The sequence below is a fragment of the Hyperoodon ampullatus genome (assembly GCF_949752795.1).
Source record: "Hyperoodon ampullatus genome assembly, chromosome: 3".
Taxonomy (NCBI): domain Eukaryota; kingdom Metazoa; phylum Chordata; class Mammalia; order Artiodactyla; family Ziphiidae; genus Hyperoodon; species Hyperoodon ampullatus.
The window spans coordinates 47,021,092-47,038,615 of record NC_136916.1 but is presented as its reverse complement, the minus strand read 5'-3'; the positions used below and the strand labels follow the sequence as shown (position 1 = coordinate 47,038,615).

General features: G+C 36.6%; 1 protein-coding gene across 4 annotated transcripts in view; it reads left to right on the top strand.

Moving 5' to 3' along the window:
* MNS1 (meiosis specific nuclear structural 1) overlaps positions 1-17,524 on the top strand; it is a 71,832-nt gene that overhangs the window by 929 nt on the left and 53,379 nt on the right. For 2 of the 4 annotated variants that reach the window (XM_079700041.1, XM_079700042.1), the window contains exons 2-3: positions 2,977-3,207; positions 12,770-12,897. In XM_079700041.1, coding sequence (XP_079556167.1) covers positions 2,977-3,207; positions 12,770-12,897 — 359 coding nt within the window. The remainder of the gene's footprint in view (positions 1-2,976; positions 3,208-12,769; positions 12,898-17,524) is intronic. The other 2 variants (XM_079700044.1, XM_079700043.1) reach the window with 1 other exon arrangement.

The window sequence follows — 17,524 nt, the reverse complement described above, 5'->3', positions numbered from 1 at the left end:
CTAGGTTCTTCAGAACCATTTTTTTTTTAAGATTCCATATATATGTGTTAGCATACGGTATATGTTTTTCTCTTTCTGACTTACTTCACTCTGTATGACAGACTCTAGGTTCAACCACCTCACTACAAATAACTTAATTTCATTTCTTTTAATGGCAGAGTAATATTCAATTGTATATATGTGCCACATCTTCTTTATTGATTCATCTGTCGATGGACACTTAGGTTGCTTCCATGTCCTGGCTATTGTAAATAGTGCTGCTATGAACATTGTGGTACATGAACTCTTTTTGAATTATGGTTTTCTCAGGGTATATGCCCAGTAGTGGGATTGCTGGGTCGTATAGTAGTTCTATTTTTAGTTTTTTAAGGAACCTCCACACTGTTCTCCATAGTGGCTGTATCAATTTACATTCCCACCAACAGTGCAAGCGGGTTCCCTTTTCTCCACACCCTCTCCAGCATCTATTGTTTGTAGATTTTTTGATGATGGCCATTCTGACTGGTGTGAGGTGATACCTGATTATGGTTTTGATGTGCATTTCCCTAATGATTAGTGATGTTGAGCATCCTTTCATGTGTTTGTTGGCAATCTGTATATCTTCTTTGGAGAAATGTCTATTTAGGTCTTCTGCCTGTTTTTAGTTTGGGTTGTTTGTTTTTTTAATATTGAGCTGCATGAGCTGTTTATATATTTTGGAGATTAATCCTTTGTCCGTTGATTCGTTTGCCGACATTTTCTCCCATTCTGAGGGTTGTCTTTTCGTCTTGTTTGTACTTTCCTTTCCTTTGCAAAAGCTTTTAAGTTTCATTAGGTCCCATTTGTTTATTTTTGTTTTTATTTCCATTACTCTAGGAGGTGAGTCAAAAAAGATCTTGCTGTGATTTATGTCAAAGAGTGTTCGTCCTATGTTTTCCTCTAAGAGTTTTATAGTGTCCGGTCTTACATTTAGGTGTTTAATCCATTTTGAGTTTATTTTTGTGTATGGTGTTAGGGAGTGTTCTAATTTCATCCTTTTACATGTAGCTGTCTAGTTTTTGCAGCACCACTTATTGAAGACTGTCTTTTCTCCATTGTATATCCTTGCCTCCTTTGTCATAGATTAATTGACCAAAGGTGCGTGGGTTTGTCTCTGGGCTTTCCATCCTGTTCCATTGATCTATATTTCTGTTTTTCTGCCAGTATCATATTGTCTTGATTACTGTAGCTTCGTGGTATAGTCTGAAGTCAGGGAGTCTGATTCCTCCAGCTCCGTTTTTCTTTCTCAAGATTGCTTTGGCTATTCGGGGTCTTCTGTGTCTCCAAACAAATTTTAAGATTTTTTGTTCTAGTTCTGTAAAAAATGCAATTGGTAGTTTGATAGGGATTGCATTGAATCTGTAGATTGCTTTGGATAATATAGTCATTTTCACATTATTGATTCTTCCAATCCAAGAATATGGTATATCTCTCCATCTGTTTGTATTATCTTTAATTTCTTTCATCGGTGTCTTACAGTTTGCTGAATACAGGTCTTTTGTCTCCTTAGGTAGGTTTATTCCTAGGTATTTTATTCTTTTTGTTGCAATGGTAAATGGGAGTGTTTCCTTAATTTCTCTTTCAGATTTTTCATCATTAGTGTATAGGAATGCAAGGGATTTCTGTGCATTAATTTTGTATCCTGCTCCTTTACCGAATTCATTGATTAGCTCTAGTAGTTTTCTGGTAGCATCTTTAGGATTCTCTATGTATAGTATCATGTCATCTGCAAACAGTGACAGTTTTACTTCTTTTCTGATTTGTATTCCTTTTATTTCTTTTTCTTCTCTGATTGGTGTGGCTAAAACTTCCAAAACTATGTTGAATAATAGCAGTGAGAGTGGGCAACCTTGTCTTGTTCCTGATCTTAGTGGAAATGTTTTCAGTTTTTCACCATCGGGGATGATGTTGGCTCTGGGTTTGTCATATATGGCCTTTATTATGTTGAGGTAAGTTCCCTCTATGCCTACTTTCTGGAGGGTTTTTATCATAAATGGGTGTGAATTTTGTCGAAAGCTTTCTCTGCATCTATTGAAATGATCATATGGTTTTTCTCCTTCAATTTGTTAATATGGTGTATCACATTGATTGATTTGCATATATTGAAGAATTCTTGCATTCCTGGGATAAACCCCACTTGATCATGGTGTATGATCCTTTTAAAGTGATTCTGTTGAGGATTTTTGCATCTATGTTCATCAGTGTTATTGGCCTGTAGTTTTCTTTCTTTGTGACATCCTTGTCTGGTTTTGGTATCAGGGTGATGGTGGCCTCCTAGAATGAGTTTGGGAGTGTTCCTCCCTCTGCAGTATTTTGGAAGAGTTTGAGTAGGACAGGTGTTGGCTCTTCTCTAAATGTTTAGTAGAATTCACCTGTGATGCCATCTGGTCCTGGGCTTTTGTTTGTTGGAAGATTTTAAATCACAGTTTCAATTTCAGTGCTTGTGATTGGTCTGTTTATATATTCTATTTCTTCTTGGTTCAGTCTCGGAAGGTTGTGCTTTTCTAAGAAGTTGTCCATTTCTTCCAGGTTGACATGACCAGCTTTTGAACCTCACTTTACAGCCAAAGGGGAAGGGGTAGAGGGTGGAATGAGGAGGAATTCCCTCCGTAGTGGTAAAGAGCTGGGTCTATAGAGCTCTGCTGCCCATCTTTGAATTCTAGTATGGCTGTTTATTAGCTGAGGAAACTTGGGTCAAGTTGCCGTAACTTTTCATGCCTTATATATAAGATGGGGAACACTAATAGTACCTGCTTCATTGATATATCATGTATTTACCTACCACATTTGCTTTTTTATTATGATATATTTCTTTGAATTTAGGAAGGAAGCCAAAAGCCTTTCGTTTTTTACTGTTAGCTATCTTCATTTCATTTGTTTCTGGGGCTACATCAGTATATTTTAAAAAATTAGATCCTGGATCACCAAAGTATTCTTTCCCCCCCACCCCCATTTTAGGCTTCCAAAAGGAGAACTCTGAGCTCTAGTGAATGGCATCAGAAATTAGTAGATGTAAACTATTGCAAAAAATTGCATGTCGGGGCACTACAAAGGCTACAAGAATCAAAGAATCAAATCAAGTACCAAATGGTGCAGAATGAGAATGATGACCGGGCTGAGTGCAAAAGGTTCCTCAGATTATTACAGAATGAACAATTTGAGTTGGATATGGAAGAGGCCATTCAAAAGGTAAGTTTTACTATTCATTTTTATATCATTTTTTTCCTTCATTTTCTCTTTGGAAACAATGAAAGCCAACTGGAATTGAGTAGAGAGACTAAGTATCAGGCAAAGGATGTCTCCCAGTGAGTCAGCCCAGTGTAGTGGTAAAGAGCTGGGGTTTTGGAGCTGGACTGTGTGTCTTTGAGTCCTAGTACTCCTATATGTTAGCTGTGGAAACTTGGGTAGTTTGCTTTTACTTTCTCTGTCCCATCTAGAAAGTGAGAAGAATAATAGTACCTACTTCATAGGATTGTTTTAGTAATTAATCAGTTAATACAGGCAAAGCCCTTAGAGCAGTGCCTCGAAGAGTAAGCACTCAGGTTTTTTTCTTCATAAATATGAAATCCATAATTACTAACTTCCACAGTTTTGTTCACATAAGTATAATTCTGTTCCTTTCCCTAAAATTCTAAAGACAAAAATTTAAGAATACCTTTTTTGAATTTATTGAGATTAAACATGTACATTAAGTGGTAGAAAACGAACACTTATTTATTAGCTATGAATTTACTTGTATTTTTGATTTTTGAAATACTGCCTTGAAAAATTCAGGTATAATATGTAGGTATGCAACTACTAAAGTGTGGAGACAGTTTTTCAGTGCATATTTTAAGGGATGAGGGAGGTAGAAAAAGGGAAACCAACAAGAAAAGAAATGAGTTCTCATAAATGTGAAAAAGATGTTCTGATATTTCAGTATTTTTTGAGTGTCTGCTATATGTTCAACATTTTGTAAGGTATTGTGGGGAATGGCAAAACCAAGTTTTAAAAGTGGTATTCATCCTTCTGAGTTTCAAATTCCAGAAGCTTAGACATGACTTTTTAACCCTGAGCAAGAAGATCCTTGGGGATTAGACTTTTTTGCCTATTCTTTTTATTCTTATTTTTTCTTTAATTTTAAAGAAAATCCCAGATATCATGTCAACTCTCTCTTGTATACTTCAGTATACATCTTACAAAATATGGATTTATTTTTATATAGCAGCAGCATAATGCCATTATCTTACCTGGTAGAATTATCAATAAATAAATTCAAGGTATCATTTAATACCATTCCATAATCAAATTTCTGTGATTGTGTCAGAAGACTGCTTTTACAGTTGGTTTGGTTTAATCAGATCCAAACAAGGTTTATCCAGTGTATTTGGTTATGTCAGGTCCCTTTTAATCTAAAACAACCCTTCCCTGTGCTTTTTTTTTTAACTTCATGTTTTTAACTTGTTAAAGAAGCTAGGACAGTTGTTTAATAGGATATCCCACTTTCTGAATTTATCTCTTTGCTTCCTCAGTGGTTCCTTTACTTTGTTCCCCTATCTCTTCTATTTCCTCTAAATGAAAGTTAGCCCTAAGGGCATGATTAGATTTAGGTACAACTCTTTTGGCTGTGACTCCATGGCAATGCTATCCTTGATATTTTATCCCACCAGCAGACATACTGGTGCTGATGTTGATGCTAATGTTGATTAGTGGGTTTAATGAGATAGCCTGGTTCCTCCATTGTAAAGATCCCTATCAAACTTTTTTTTTTTGTGGTATGTGGGCTGCTCACTGCTGCGGCCTCTCCCGTTGCGGAGCACAGGCTCCGGATGCGCAGGCTCAGCAGCCATGGCTCACGGGCCCAGCCGCTCCGCGGCATGTGGGATCTTGCCGGGCCGGGGCACGAACCCATGTCCCCTGCATCGGCAGGCGGACTCTCAACCACTGCGCCTCCAGGGAAGCCCCCCATCAAACTTTAATATTTGGTTTCACCAATGAATCTTTTTCATTATTAGGGGTTGCAAAACACTGATTTTCTAATTTTGGTGTTCCTTTCACATTTATTTAGCTGCAATTCCTCTGTAAAGAACTTTCCCTCATCAATTAGCGTAATTTGGTATCCTGAGATATAGTTTTTACTGGAAAGGGAGATAAATAATTTTCAGAGTAAGAATTGGTGCCCTAGTCACTTCCATTGGTGTATGCCTATGTTGCTTTTTAAAATTTTGTTTTCTTGAGCTTTGGGCTTTTTCCCTTAAAAAAATTTTTTTTTTTGGAGTCATGGGCCTTTATATACTTGAATTAATTGTATTTATTATTCTTTTTCATGCTCAGATTGTCCTACATTTGGCCAATGGATGCCCTTTTATTGCTTCTGTGTCCTTTTGACAAGACTCCCTTTATTTGTGGTAGCTTCCTTGCTTTTTGTCAGAATACAGTGTTACAGGCTAGGGATGGTTAATTTTACATGCCAGCTTGACTGGGCCATGGGGTGCCCAGATATTTGGTCAGCCATTATTTTGGGTGTTTTTGGATGAGATTAGCATTTGAATTAATAGACTGAGTAAAGCAGATTTTTTTTTTTTTTTTTTTTTTTTTCTCTACGTGGGCCTCTCACTGTTGTGGCCTCTCCCGTTGCGGAGCACTGGCTCCAGACATGCAGGCTCAGCGGCCACGGCTCACGGGCCCAGCCGCTCAGCGGCATGCGGACCCTCTCGGACTGGGGCACGAACCCATGTCCTCTGCATCGGCAGGTGGACTCTCAACCACTGCGCCACCAGGGAAGCCCGAGTAAAGCAGATTTTGAACTGAAACAGCTCTTACTGAGTCTCAAGCCTGCCAGCCTTTAGACAGGAACTACACCAGTGGCTCTCAGGCCTTTGACCTTAGACTGGAACTAAACTATTGGCTGGCTTCTGTCTCCAGCTTTCCAACTCACCCTGCAGATCTGGGGACTTGCCTGCTTCCATAATTGCTTGAGCCGATTCCGTATTATATTGTTTCTGTTTCTCTGGAAAACCCTAATACAAGGTTCGTTTTGTAAATTTCTTGCTTCGTACCTGGAATTGGGCATTGTACCAAGGAGTTCTATTATCATTTAGTGGAAATAATATTTAGAGACAATTTTGGGTTTAGATATGCTTATTACTCTTGTGTGTTAGATATGCTTATTATATTGGTTCTAGGTCTTTTCAGCAGATAGAACTTGGACATATGCATATTTTTAACTTTTTGAGATAAGTTTAGTTTTACAGAATAGTTGCAAAAATAATACCCTTGACCTGACTTCCCTTTATGTTACCGTCTAACATAATCATAGAATAATTATCAAAATGAAGAAATTAGCCTTGCCACCATACTATTAACTAAACTGTGAGATTTATTCAGATTTCATCAGTTTTTCCACTAACACCTTTTTGTTGTTGTTGTTCCAGTATCACAAATTGCATTTAGTTGTCAGGTGTCCTTAGTCTCCTCCATTCTGTGAGTTCCTCCCTTTTTTTCTGTCTTTCATGACCTTGACAATTTTGAAGACTATAGTTCATTTGTTATATTAGTTTTCTGTTGCTGTGTAACAAACTTCCACAAACTTAGTGGCTTAAAACAATATCCATTTATTACCTCACAATTTCTGTAGGTCAGAAGTCCAGGCATGGTGTAGGTGGATTTTCTGCTTGGTCTCACAAGGCTGAAATCAAGGTGGGATGCATTCCCATGGGATGCATTCTCATCTAGATCTTGGGGCCTCTTCTCAGCCCATTTAAGTTGTCAGCAGCGTTCATGTTCTTGTAGTTGTAAGCCTGAAGTTTTCATCTCCCAGAGGTTGCTGACATTCCCTGCCACGTGACCCTCTCTACACATGCAGTTTACTTGCTTTCTGGCACCACAAGATGTTCCAGGCTCAGCTTATTCTTTCCTTGCCTTGGAATCAACCAGTTCTCTAAGAAGACTTGGTCCCTTTTATTGGAAAATGGTATTTAGAAACCAAGGTCTGAATGATGGACGTGTTCATTATTACTGGGGTTTTACTGCTCTACTCCCTCTAGGTGGAAAGAACTAGAAAACAAACTAGAAAATAACCACACACACACATCTGTGTTTACATTTGTGTGTCTGTCTATCTGCATGTATTTATTAATAAAAAAAACTCATGAGCCTGAGTTGGTACTGCTAACTCCAGTCTGCCACCATAGGGGTCATTTTAGTCTTTCCCCTTTCCTTATTTGTAATTGCATTCTCCCAACAAAAAGAAAGCTGGCTCTCATTATCTACAATATATTTATTTATTCTTTCAACCCTAGAATACAAATAGTTTCAGAATTGCTAACCTGCACCCTTGTGAACAACAAATTTACTTACTACAATACAGACTTGGGTGCAGTTCTTTGTGTCTTTAGCCTTGCAAAATCTAGTCATTCCAAAGTTACTTATGTCCACTCCTACCTATCTCCTCCATTGTGGTTATTTGATTGATTTTTGCTTGGTTGGTTTTTTTGTGATTGATTTTTAATACAGTTAATTTGTTATAGTCTGCATTCCATTGTCCTCCCCAATCTGACTGATTGTCCTCAATCAATCTGATTGATTTCTTTTTTTTAATGTTGAAATAATTACATATCCTTGGGAAGGTGCAAAGATAGTGCAGAGAGGTCCACTGTGCCCTTGGGCAGTTTCCCCCAATGGTTACATCTTACACAACTGTAATATGATATCAACCCTGTAAAATGACATTGCTATGTTATGCGTATATATTTCTATGTCATTTTATTACATGTGTAGATTTATGCAGCCACCACCTCATTCAGGATACAGAACTATTCCATCACCACCAAGACCTCATTCATGCTACCTTCCCCATTATTGTCACACACTTCCTTCAAACCCCACAATGACTGGCAATCACTAATTTGTTCTCCATCTCTATAATTTTGCTATTTCAAGAACCTTATTTTTAAAAAAAGATGTTGGGGCTTCCCTGGTGGCGCAGTGGTTGAGAGTCCGCCTGCCGATGCAGGAGACACGGGTTCGTGCCCCGGTTCTGGAGGATCCCACATGCTGCGGAGCGGCTAGGCCCGTGAGCCGTGGCCGCTGGGCCTGCGCGTCCGGAGCCTGTGCTCCGCAAAGGGAGAGGCCACAACAGTGAGAGAGGCCCGCGTACCGCAAAAAAAAAAAAAAAAAAAAAATTAAAAAAGATGTTATATAAACAGTCCTGCATGTGATTCCATACATATGTGGAATCATACATCTATAACCTTTATTTATTTATTTTTTAAACATCTTTATTGGAGTATAATTGCTTTACAATTGCTTTACCAAGGTGTTAGTTTCTGCTTTATAACAAAGTGAATCAGCTATACATACACATATATCCCCATATCTCCTCCCTCTTGCGTCTCCCTCCCACCGTCCCTATCCCACCCCTCTAAATGGTCACAAAGCACTGAGCTGATCTCCCTGTGCTATGCGGCTGCTTCCCACTAGCTATCTATTTTACATTTGGTAGTGTATATGTGTCCATGCCACTCTCTCACTTTGTCCCAGCTTACCCTTCCCCCTCCCTGTGTCCTCAAGTCCATTCTCTACGTCTGTGTCTTTATTCCTGTCCTGCCCCTAAGTTCTTCAGAACGATTTTTTTTGTCTGTAACCTTTAGAATAGGCTTTTTTCACTCCACATAATGTGCTCTTGAGATTCATCCATGTTGTTGGATGTGTCAACAGTTGATTCCTTTTTATTATTAAGTAGTAGTACATAGTATGGATGTACTAGTTGATTTCATTTTAAATTTGCATATTATAAAATTCATTCTTTGTTATGTACAGTTCTGTGGATTTTGGCAAATGCATAGATTACTGTTTGCACCATCACAATGTCATACAAAGCAATCCATCACACCAAAAGTCCCCTCATGCTTCCCCTTTATCAACCACTCATACCACCCCCCAATCCCTGGAAACCATTGATTTCTTTTTTGTCCAATAGGTTTATCTTTTCCATAGTATCATATAAATGGAATTATGTAATATGTCACTTTTTGGGTCTGACTTCTTTCACTTAGCAGAACAAATTTAAGATTTTGTGTTGTTGCATGAATCATTCATTTTAATTGCTGAATAGTATAGTAGTGTTCTATTATATGGATGTAGCACAGTTTGTTTATCCATTCACAGTATGAAGTAAATTTGAGTTGTTTCCAGTTTTGGGCAAATGTGAATAAAACTGAATACAAACTTTTGTATGAACATAAATGTTCATTTCTCTTGGATAGATATCTGATAGTAGGATGGTTGGGTCATATGGTATGTGTAAGTTTCATTTTATAAGAAATTACCAAATCATTTTCCAGCGTTACTGCACTACTTTGCATTTCCTCAAGTAATGTATAAGAATTCCAATGGCTTTGTGTCCACACCAGTACTTTCTGTTGCTTTTTGTTCATTGAAATTTTTATTGAGATAATTATAGATTCATATGAAGTTGTAAGAAAAGTACATAAAGTTCCTATATATCCTGTACCCAATTTCTCCCAATGGTACATCTTACAAAAGTATAGTACAATATCACAAACAAGATATCAACAAGGATGCAATCCACCAGTCTTGTTCAGATTTCCCCAGTTTTACTTGTGTGTGTGTGTTTGTGTTTAGTTCTATACAGTTTATAACATGTGTAGCTTTGTATATGTAATACCATAGCCAAGATCCAGAGGAGTTCCATGATCACAAGGATCCCACGTTTTGTCCTTTTGTAAGCATACCCTTCTCTTTCTTGTCCATCCCTACCTCATCCCTAACTGTAGTAATCACTAATATGTTCTCCATTTCTATAATTTTGTCACGTAAAGAACATTACATGTACAACTCATCAGTAAAAAGAAAAAAAAATTTAATGAGCAAAGGATTTCAATAGCCATTTCTCCAAAGTAGATATACAAGTGAGCAATAAGCAGAAAAAATGATGCTCAACCTCATTAGTCATTAGGGAGATGCAAATCAAAACCACAGTGAGATACCACTTCAGACCCACGAGGACTGCTGCAATTGGAGGAAAAAAAAAGGAAAATAAGTGTTGGAACCCTTGTACATTGCTGCTGGAAATGTAAAATGGTGTAGTGGCTGTGCAGAATTGTTTGGTAGTTCCTCAAAAAGTTAAGCATAGTTACTATATTACACAGCAGTTACACTCCTAAGCATATGACCAAGATAATTGAAAATCTATGTCCACACAAAAACTTTTACACAAATGTTCATAGCAGCATTAATCATGATAGCCAGATAAGTGGAAACAACCCAGATGCCCATCAGCTTGTGAATGGATAAGCAAAATATGTTATATCTATACAATTTTATATTATGCAGCCATAAAAAGGTATGCATTACTGATATGTACTGCGACATAGGTGAATGTTGAAAGCATTATGCTAAATGAAAGAAGCCAAACACAGAAAGGCCACATATTGTATGATTTCTTTTACATGAAATATCTAGAATCGGCAAATTCACACATATAGGAAGTAGATTAGTGGTTGAGGGGTAAGTGGAATGGTGAGTGACTGCTAACAGGTATGGGGTTTCTTTTTCGGGCGATAAAAATGTTCTGTAATGTTGAAAACTTACATCCACACACAAAATTGCACTTGGATGTTTATGGCAGCTTTATTCATAATTGCCAAAACTTGTAAGCAACTAAGATGTCCTTCAGTAGGTGAATGGATAAATAATCCAGAAAATAGAATATTATTCATTGCTAAAACAAATGAGCTATCAAGCCATGAAAAGACATGAAAGTGAAAGAAGCCAATCTGAAAAGGCTACATAATGTATGATTTCAACTATATGACATTCTGGAAAAGGCAAAACAATGGGGATAGTGAAAAGATCAGTGGTTTCCAGGGGTTTTGGAGAGGGTGGGATGAATAAGCAGAACAAAGAGGATTTTTAGGGCAGTGAAACTACTCTGTATGATATTGTAATGGTAGGTATATATGTCATCATACAGTTGTTTAAACCCATAGAATATGTAACACCAAGAATGAACAGTAAGGTAAACTATGGACTTTGGGTGTTAATGATGTGTCAGTGTAGGTTTATTGATTGTAACAAATGTCCCCTCTGGTGTGGGATGTTGATAGTGAGGGGGCTGTGCATGTGTGTGGGCAGAGTGTTTATTGGGAACTCTGTTCTTGTCAGTTTTGCTGTGAACCCAATACTGCTCCAAATAATAGTCTATTAAAAAAAAAAAAAGTTCTGGAACTAGGTAGTGGTGTTGGTTGCACAACACTGTGAATGTACTAAAAAACTGCTGAGTCATGAATTGTGAAATGTGAATTTTATGCTGTGTGAATTATGTTTCAGCTTTAAAATAGAACATGTTCCAAGAACATTATATAAATAGGATCAAACAGTACGTAACCTTTTGGGATTGGATTTTTTTCATTCAGCATAATTCCTGGAGATTCATCCAGATTGTAGTTTGTATGAATACTCATTCTTTTTTGTTGCTGAGTGGTGTTCCACAGTATGGATATACCACAGTTTATTTGACCATTCACCTGTTGACGGATGTCTGGGTATTTTCAGTTGTGTATTTTGAATAAATCTGCTGTAAACATTTGGGTACAAGGTTTTTTAATAAACATAAATTTTCATTTCTCTGGGAGAAATGCTTAAGAGTACAACTGTTGAGTTGTATTGTAAAAACTATTTTCCAGAGTAGCTATACCATTTTACATTCCCACCCAGTGAATAATGCTGTTTCTCACCAGCATTTGTTTTTGCTGCTACTTTTTGTTTTAGCCATTCCAGTAGGTACGTACTGATATATCATTGTAGTTTTAACTTGAATTTCCTGATGTCTAATGATATTGAACATCTTTTCATGTTCATATTCTTTCCTAAATACAGAATTTAATCAAGTCTCTAGATCTTTCTACCATTTTATAGGAAATACAAAAGAGAAACAAGATATCCTGGTGAAGCAATCAGTCGAATTCAGAATGTGGGACATTCTGTGGGACATATGTCCTAATTTCCACAACAAATCAGTGTGCTGGCGGGGGGTAGTCTGTGAGGAGACTGTTAAAAAATAAAAGAGACTTAAGAGACATCATAACTAGATACAATATATGGACCTTGTTTGGATTTTGATTTGAACAAACCAAAAAAAAAAAAAAAGGATCTTCAAGACAGCTGGGGAAATCTGAATATGGAAAAGTTATTAGACCTTACTAAGGACTTATTGTTAATTTATTTCAGTTTATTACTTGTATGGTTATATAAGAAGAAATTCTTGTCAGGTAGAGATCAATATTGAATTATTTACATGGTAATGATATATCTAGGATTTGTTTTTAAATACTCTAGCAAAAAAAAAATATATATATAGGAAAAAGTGGGAGTGGAGTGGAAGAGTAGAGAAAAAAGATTGGCAAAATACTGATAATTTTTGAAGATGAGTGATGGCTACCTGAGGGAGTGTTTCAATATTCTTCTTACTTTTGGTGATGTTTGAAATTTTCCATGAAAAAATGTTCAGAAAAAAAAAACATTCAGATAAAATGTTCAGAAATTTTCCATGATAAAATGTTCAGAACATTTTCCAGATAAAGTGTTCAGAAAAAGTATTTATTGAAATTATATTTTGTATTTTAAAACATAAACAGTTGACTGCTCAAAAGGTAGTTGTAGTTTTTTGCTATAAAACAAATTCAACCTTAATGAAAAAAAATCTGATTCTGGGGGACAAATGACTAAAGTTATTTATTTTTTTATTTAGGCAGAAGAAAACAAAAGATTGAGGGAGCTCCAGCTTGAACAAGAAGAAAAATTGGCTATGGAATTGGCAAAACTTAAACATGAAAGTCTAAAGGATGAGAAGATGAGGCAACAAGTAAGAGAAAACAGGTATCTTGGCTTCCAAAAATTTCATTTATCTAGTCTTTTTGGCCACTTAAAAAAATTTTTTTTGTTTGCATTAGGTCCTTGGTTATCTATTTTAAGTATAGCAGTGTGTACATGTCAATTCCAAACTCCCAATCTACACCTCCCCTCTACCATTCCCCCCTGGTAATCATAAGCTAATTCTCTGAGTCTGTGAGTCTGTTTCTATTTTGTAAATAAGTTCATTTGTATCATTTTTTTTAGATTCTGCATATAAGTGATATCATATGATATTTGTCCTTCTCTGTCTGACTTACTTCACTTATCTTTAAACTTTTATGTAATGCTTAGCATCTGAGAGTGAGATTTCTTTCTTTATGTCATTGTACTTAGTTAATAGTTTGACTAGAAATACTGCTTTAAATCCTATATATATGTTCATCTGAGAAAAGAGGTAATATTCCTAGAAATACAGTATTAATGTTTAAGGTGAAAATCAGTATCAATTCCCTCTTCTCTAAAGATAATTTTTAAAATGACCTCTTATAAAAAAGACTCATGAATTCTACTCATAAGAAAAATCTTAGGTGATACCTAATTTAATTTTATGCCCCTACATAAATTTCCTACAGTATTTCTGGAAGGTGGCTGGTCAGCTGTGGTTTAGCACGTCTAGTGACCGCGATAGGAACTTTTTCATTCAGCCCTATCTTTGAATAATCCTTTTTTCCCTATTGTTTCAAAATTAATTTCCCTGTAATATCCAGGCATTTATCTTAGTTCTGCTATCTGATTGAAAAAGAAATAAATTGAGTTTTTCTTTAGGACATCCCTTCATATTTATGAATCCACTAAACATTTCCTTCTGTAAGTTAAATGTCCCTTATTCCTTCGTTTGTTCCTCAGATAACATGATTTCAACTTCTTTACCATCCTGGTTCTCTTCTGTAGATGTAATGTAGATTTTTAGTATTCCTTAACAAAATATTGCCCCCACAATTATGTGTAATACTCTAGGGTACTGTTTATTTTATTTAATTAAAAATATTTATTTGGTTTGTTTATTTATTTGGTTTATTTATTTATTTATTTGGTTTACTTATTATTTATTTATTTATTTGGTTGCACCGGATCTTAGTTGTGGCAGGAAGGCTCCTTAGTTGCAGAGCACTGGCTCCTTAGTTGCAGCATGTTGTCTTCTTAATTGTGGCATGTGGGCTTCTTAGTTGTGGCATGCATGTGGGATCTAGTTCCCTGACCAAGGATTGAACCCGGGCCCCCTGCATTGGGAGCACAGAGTCTTATCCACTGCACCACCAGGGAAGTCCCTAGGGTACTGTTTAGTACTCCTAATAGTGAGACTATTAACCACATTGTTCTAGAATATGTTTCCTAATGTTGCCTAAGATCGAATTACTTTTCAGTGGCAGCCTATCACACTGTTGATTAAAACTCAGACTAAACTAAATGCCCATTCTGTACTTATGTAGTTGAATATATTAGGAATTTACTTTGATAGTTGTTACATTTTATCTGAGCAAGGTTTCTATAGAATATTATATGACTCATGGATGAGCTCCAGAGGTTTTGAGCCCATTAAATTATATATGTATGTTTGGCAAATGTACCCATGTGTATTTTTCTGTGTCCACAACTTTTATCACATTCTCTAAGGGATTACTAATTCTTAGAAGAAAAAAAAAAGATTTAAAATTGCTGCTAATGTCTTCGTATTGCTCTAGTCTCAAACTATCTTTTTTGATCTTAATTCTCCAATTATTGTTAGCTATCAATCACACTTTTATGTTATCTGAAGATGAAATAAATGTTTCATATGTCTTTGTCTAATTCACTGATAAAAGAATTAAATACAGGACCTTTCTAGCAATTGAAGACTAGGTGATTCAGATAAAAGCTCCCTCTCAGAGCAGACTGTCTGGAGAAAGTATAATAATAAGATATGGGAGAGGAAGGAAACCAGAATGGTGAGCCTGGCATTTGTAGCTGCATTTCTCCTGGAAGTTTCTGCAGATGGCAAAAGTATGGCTGAGAGTTAACAAGTGAAGCAGAGCTTGGCCAGTAAGCATATAGTAAGGTGTTCAACATCATTCTACACACTGTATGCTTAAGAGTTGTGTATTTTGGTGTATGTTTTACTTTAATAATCCAGAATTTAATTAGATTTTATTAGATAGAAACAGATGAAGAGATAACGTGCAGTTTAGTGGAAAATATCCAGAATAAGCATAGAGAGACAAAAGGGTAGAAAAATACAAAAGAGAACTTAAAAGAGATAAGGGCTGTGCTGGAAAGTTCTACCACAGGGGTCCCCAACCCCCGGGCTGTGGACCAGTACCGGCCCACTCCCTGTTAGGAACCAGGCCACACAGCGGGAGGTGAGCGGCGGGCAAGTGAGTGAAGCTTCACCTGCTGCTCCCCATCGCTCGCATTACCGCCTCAACCATTCCCCCCATCCCTCACCCTCCGTGGAAAAATTGTCTTCCACAAAACCAACTGGTCCCTGGTGCCAAAAAGCTTGGGGACCGCTGTTCTACCAGATGTATAATTTGAATTCTGGTAGTAGAAATGAAAGTGGATGATGCAGAAGCAGTATTCAAAGAGATACAGGCTGAGAATTTCCAAAAATAATAAAAGGCATAAAGCCACAAAGACACAGTAAATAATTAAAAATACATCTATGCTCATCCTAGTCAAACTTTAGAAATCTAACAATAAAGAAAATCATAAAAATCACAAAAGTAGCCACACAAAAACGACTACTGCCTTCAAAGGAGCAACAGTGAGAAGTATGACTGAATTTTGAGCAACAACATTAGAAACTAGAAGACTGGATTTAAAGGACTGAAAGAAAATTTAGTATTCTATATATTGTGGAAAGTTTCTTCAAACATAAGGCAAAAGTCATTCTTGAGTATTCTTTCAAATAGAGTATGTTTCCTCAGCAGTGTCAAAACTGCTAAGAGTTTTTAATTTTGTGCATAAGCCGTGGTAAAATTTTGACTGACATGCAGAAATGGAGCACTTACTGATCAGTGTATTCATCTGGAAATTGGCGGGTCTAAATTGAAGGAAATGTTTGCTGTGGTGCTTGAAATGTATCCAAAGTAATTAAAAATCACCTATATCATGATTAGGCTCTTTAAACTTAAAAGAAATTAATTTTTAAAACCCAGGGTAAATTTTTAGAAATCAGTGAAATTTATTTTGAAAATAATTGTTCAAGTTCAGAAGTCATGAGACTCTTTTATATTATTGAGAACACATGATTTTTTTTAATCCAAGAAAATATTGAAAAGACAATCTAATTTTATTATAGCTTTTAACTGGAGTTGAGACACTCACTGTCTAGTTTTATCTTATTTATTTTTTATTGGAGTAAAATTGCTTTACAATGTTGTGTTAGTTTCTGCTGTACAATGAAGTGAATCAGCTATATGTATCCCTATATCCCCTCCCTCTTGGGACTCCCTCCCACACCCCACCACTGCCCATCTAGGTCGTCACAGAGCACTGAGCTGACCTCCTTGTGCTATACAGCAGCTTCCCACTAGCTCTCTGTTTTAAACCTGGTAGTGTATTTATGTCAAACCTAGTCTTCGAATTTGTCCCACCCTCCCCTTCTCCCCCATGTCCACATGTCCATTCTCTACGTCTACGTCTCTATTCCTGCCTTACAAATAGGTTCATCTGTGTCATTTTTCTAGATTCCACATATATGTGTTAATATACGATATTTTTTTTCTCTTTCTGGCTTACTTCACTCTGTATGACAGACTCTAGGTCCGTCCACATCTCTCCAAGTGACCCGATTTCGTTCATTTTCATAACTGAGTATATTCCATTGTATATATGTACCACATCTTCTTTATCCATTCATCTATCATTGGACATTTAGGTTGTTTCCATGTCCTGGCTATTGTAAATAGTGCTGCAGTGAACATTGGGGTACATGTGTCCTTTTGAATTACGGTTTTCTCAGGGTATATGCCCAGTAGTGGGATTGCTGGATCATATGGTAGTTCTATTTTTAGATTTTTATGGAATCTCCATACTGTTCTCCATAGTGGCTGTGTCAATTTACATTCCCACCAACAGTGCAAAAGGGTTCCCTTTTCTCCACACCCTCTCCAGCATTTATTGTTTGTAGATTTTTTGATGATGGCCATTCTGACCAGTGTGAGGTGATACCTCATTGTAGTTTTGATTTGCATTTCTCTAATAATTAGTGATGTTGAGCAGGTTTTCATGTGCCTCTTGGCCATCTGTATGTCTTCTTTGGTGAAATGTCTATTGAGGTCTTCTGCCCATTTTTTAATTGAATTGTTTGTTTTTTTGATATTGAGCTCCATGAGCTGTTTATATATTTTGGAGATTAATCCTTTGTTAGTTGCTTCATTTGCAAATATCTTCACCCATTCTGAGGGTTGTCTTTTCGTCTTGCTTATGGTTTCCTTTGCTGTGTGAAAGCTTTTAAGTTTCATTAGGTCCCATTTGTTTATTTTTGTTTTTATTGCCATTTCTCTAGGAGGTGGGTCAAAAAACATCTTGCAGTGGTTTATGTCAAAGAGTGTATTCCCCTAAGAGTTTTATAGTGTCTGGTCTTACATTTAGGTTTTTAATCCATTTTGAG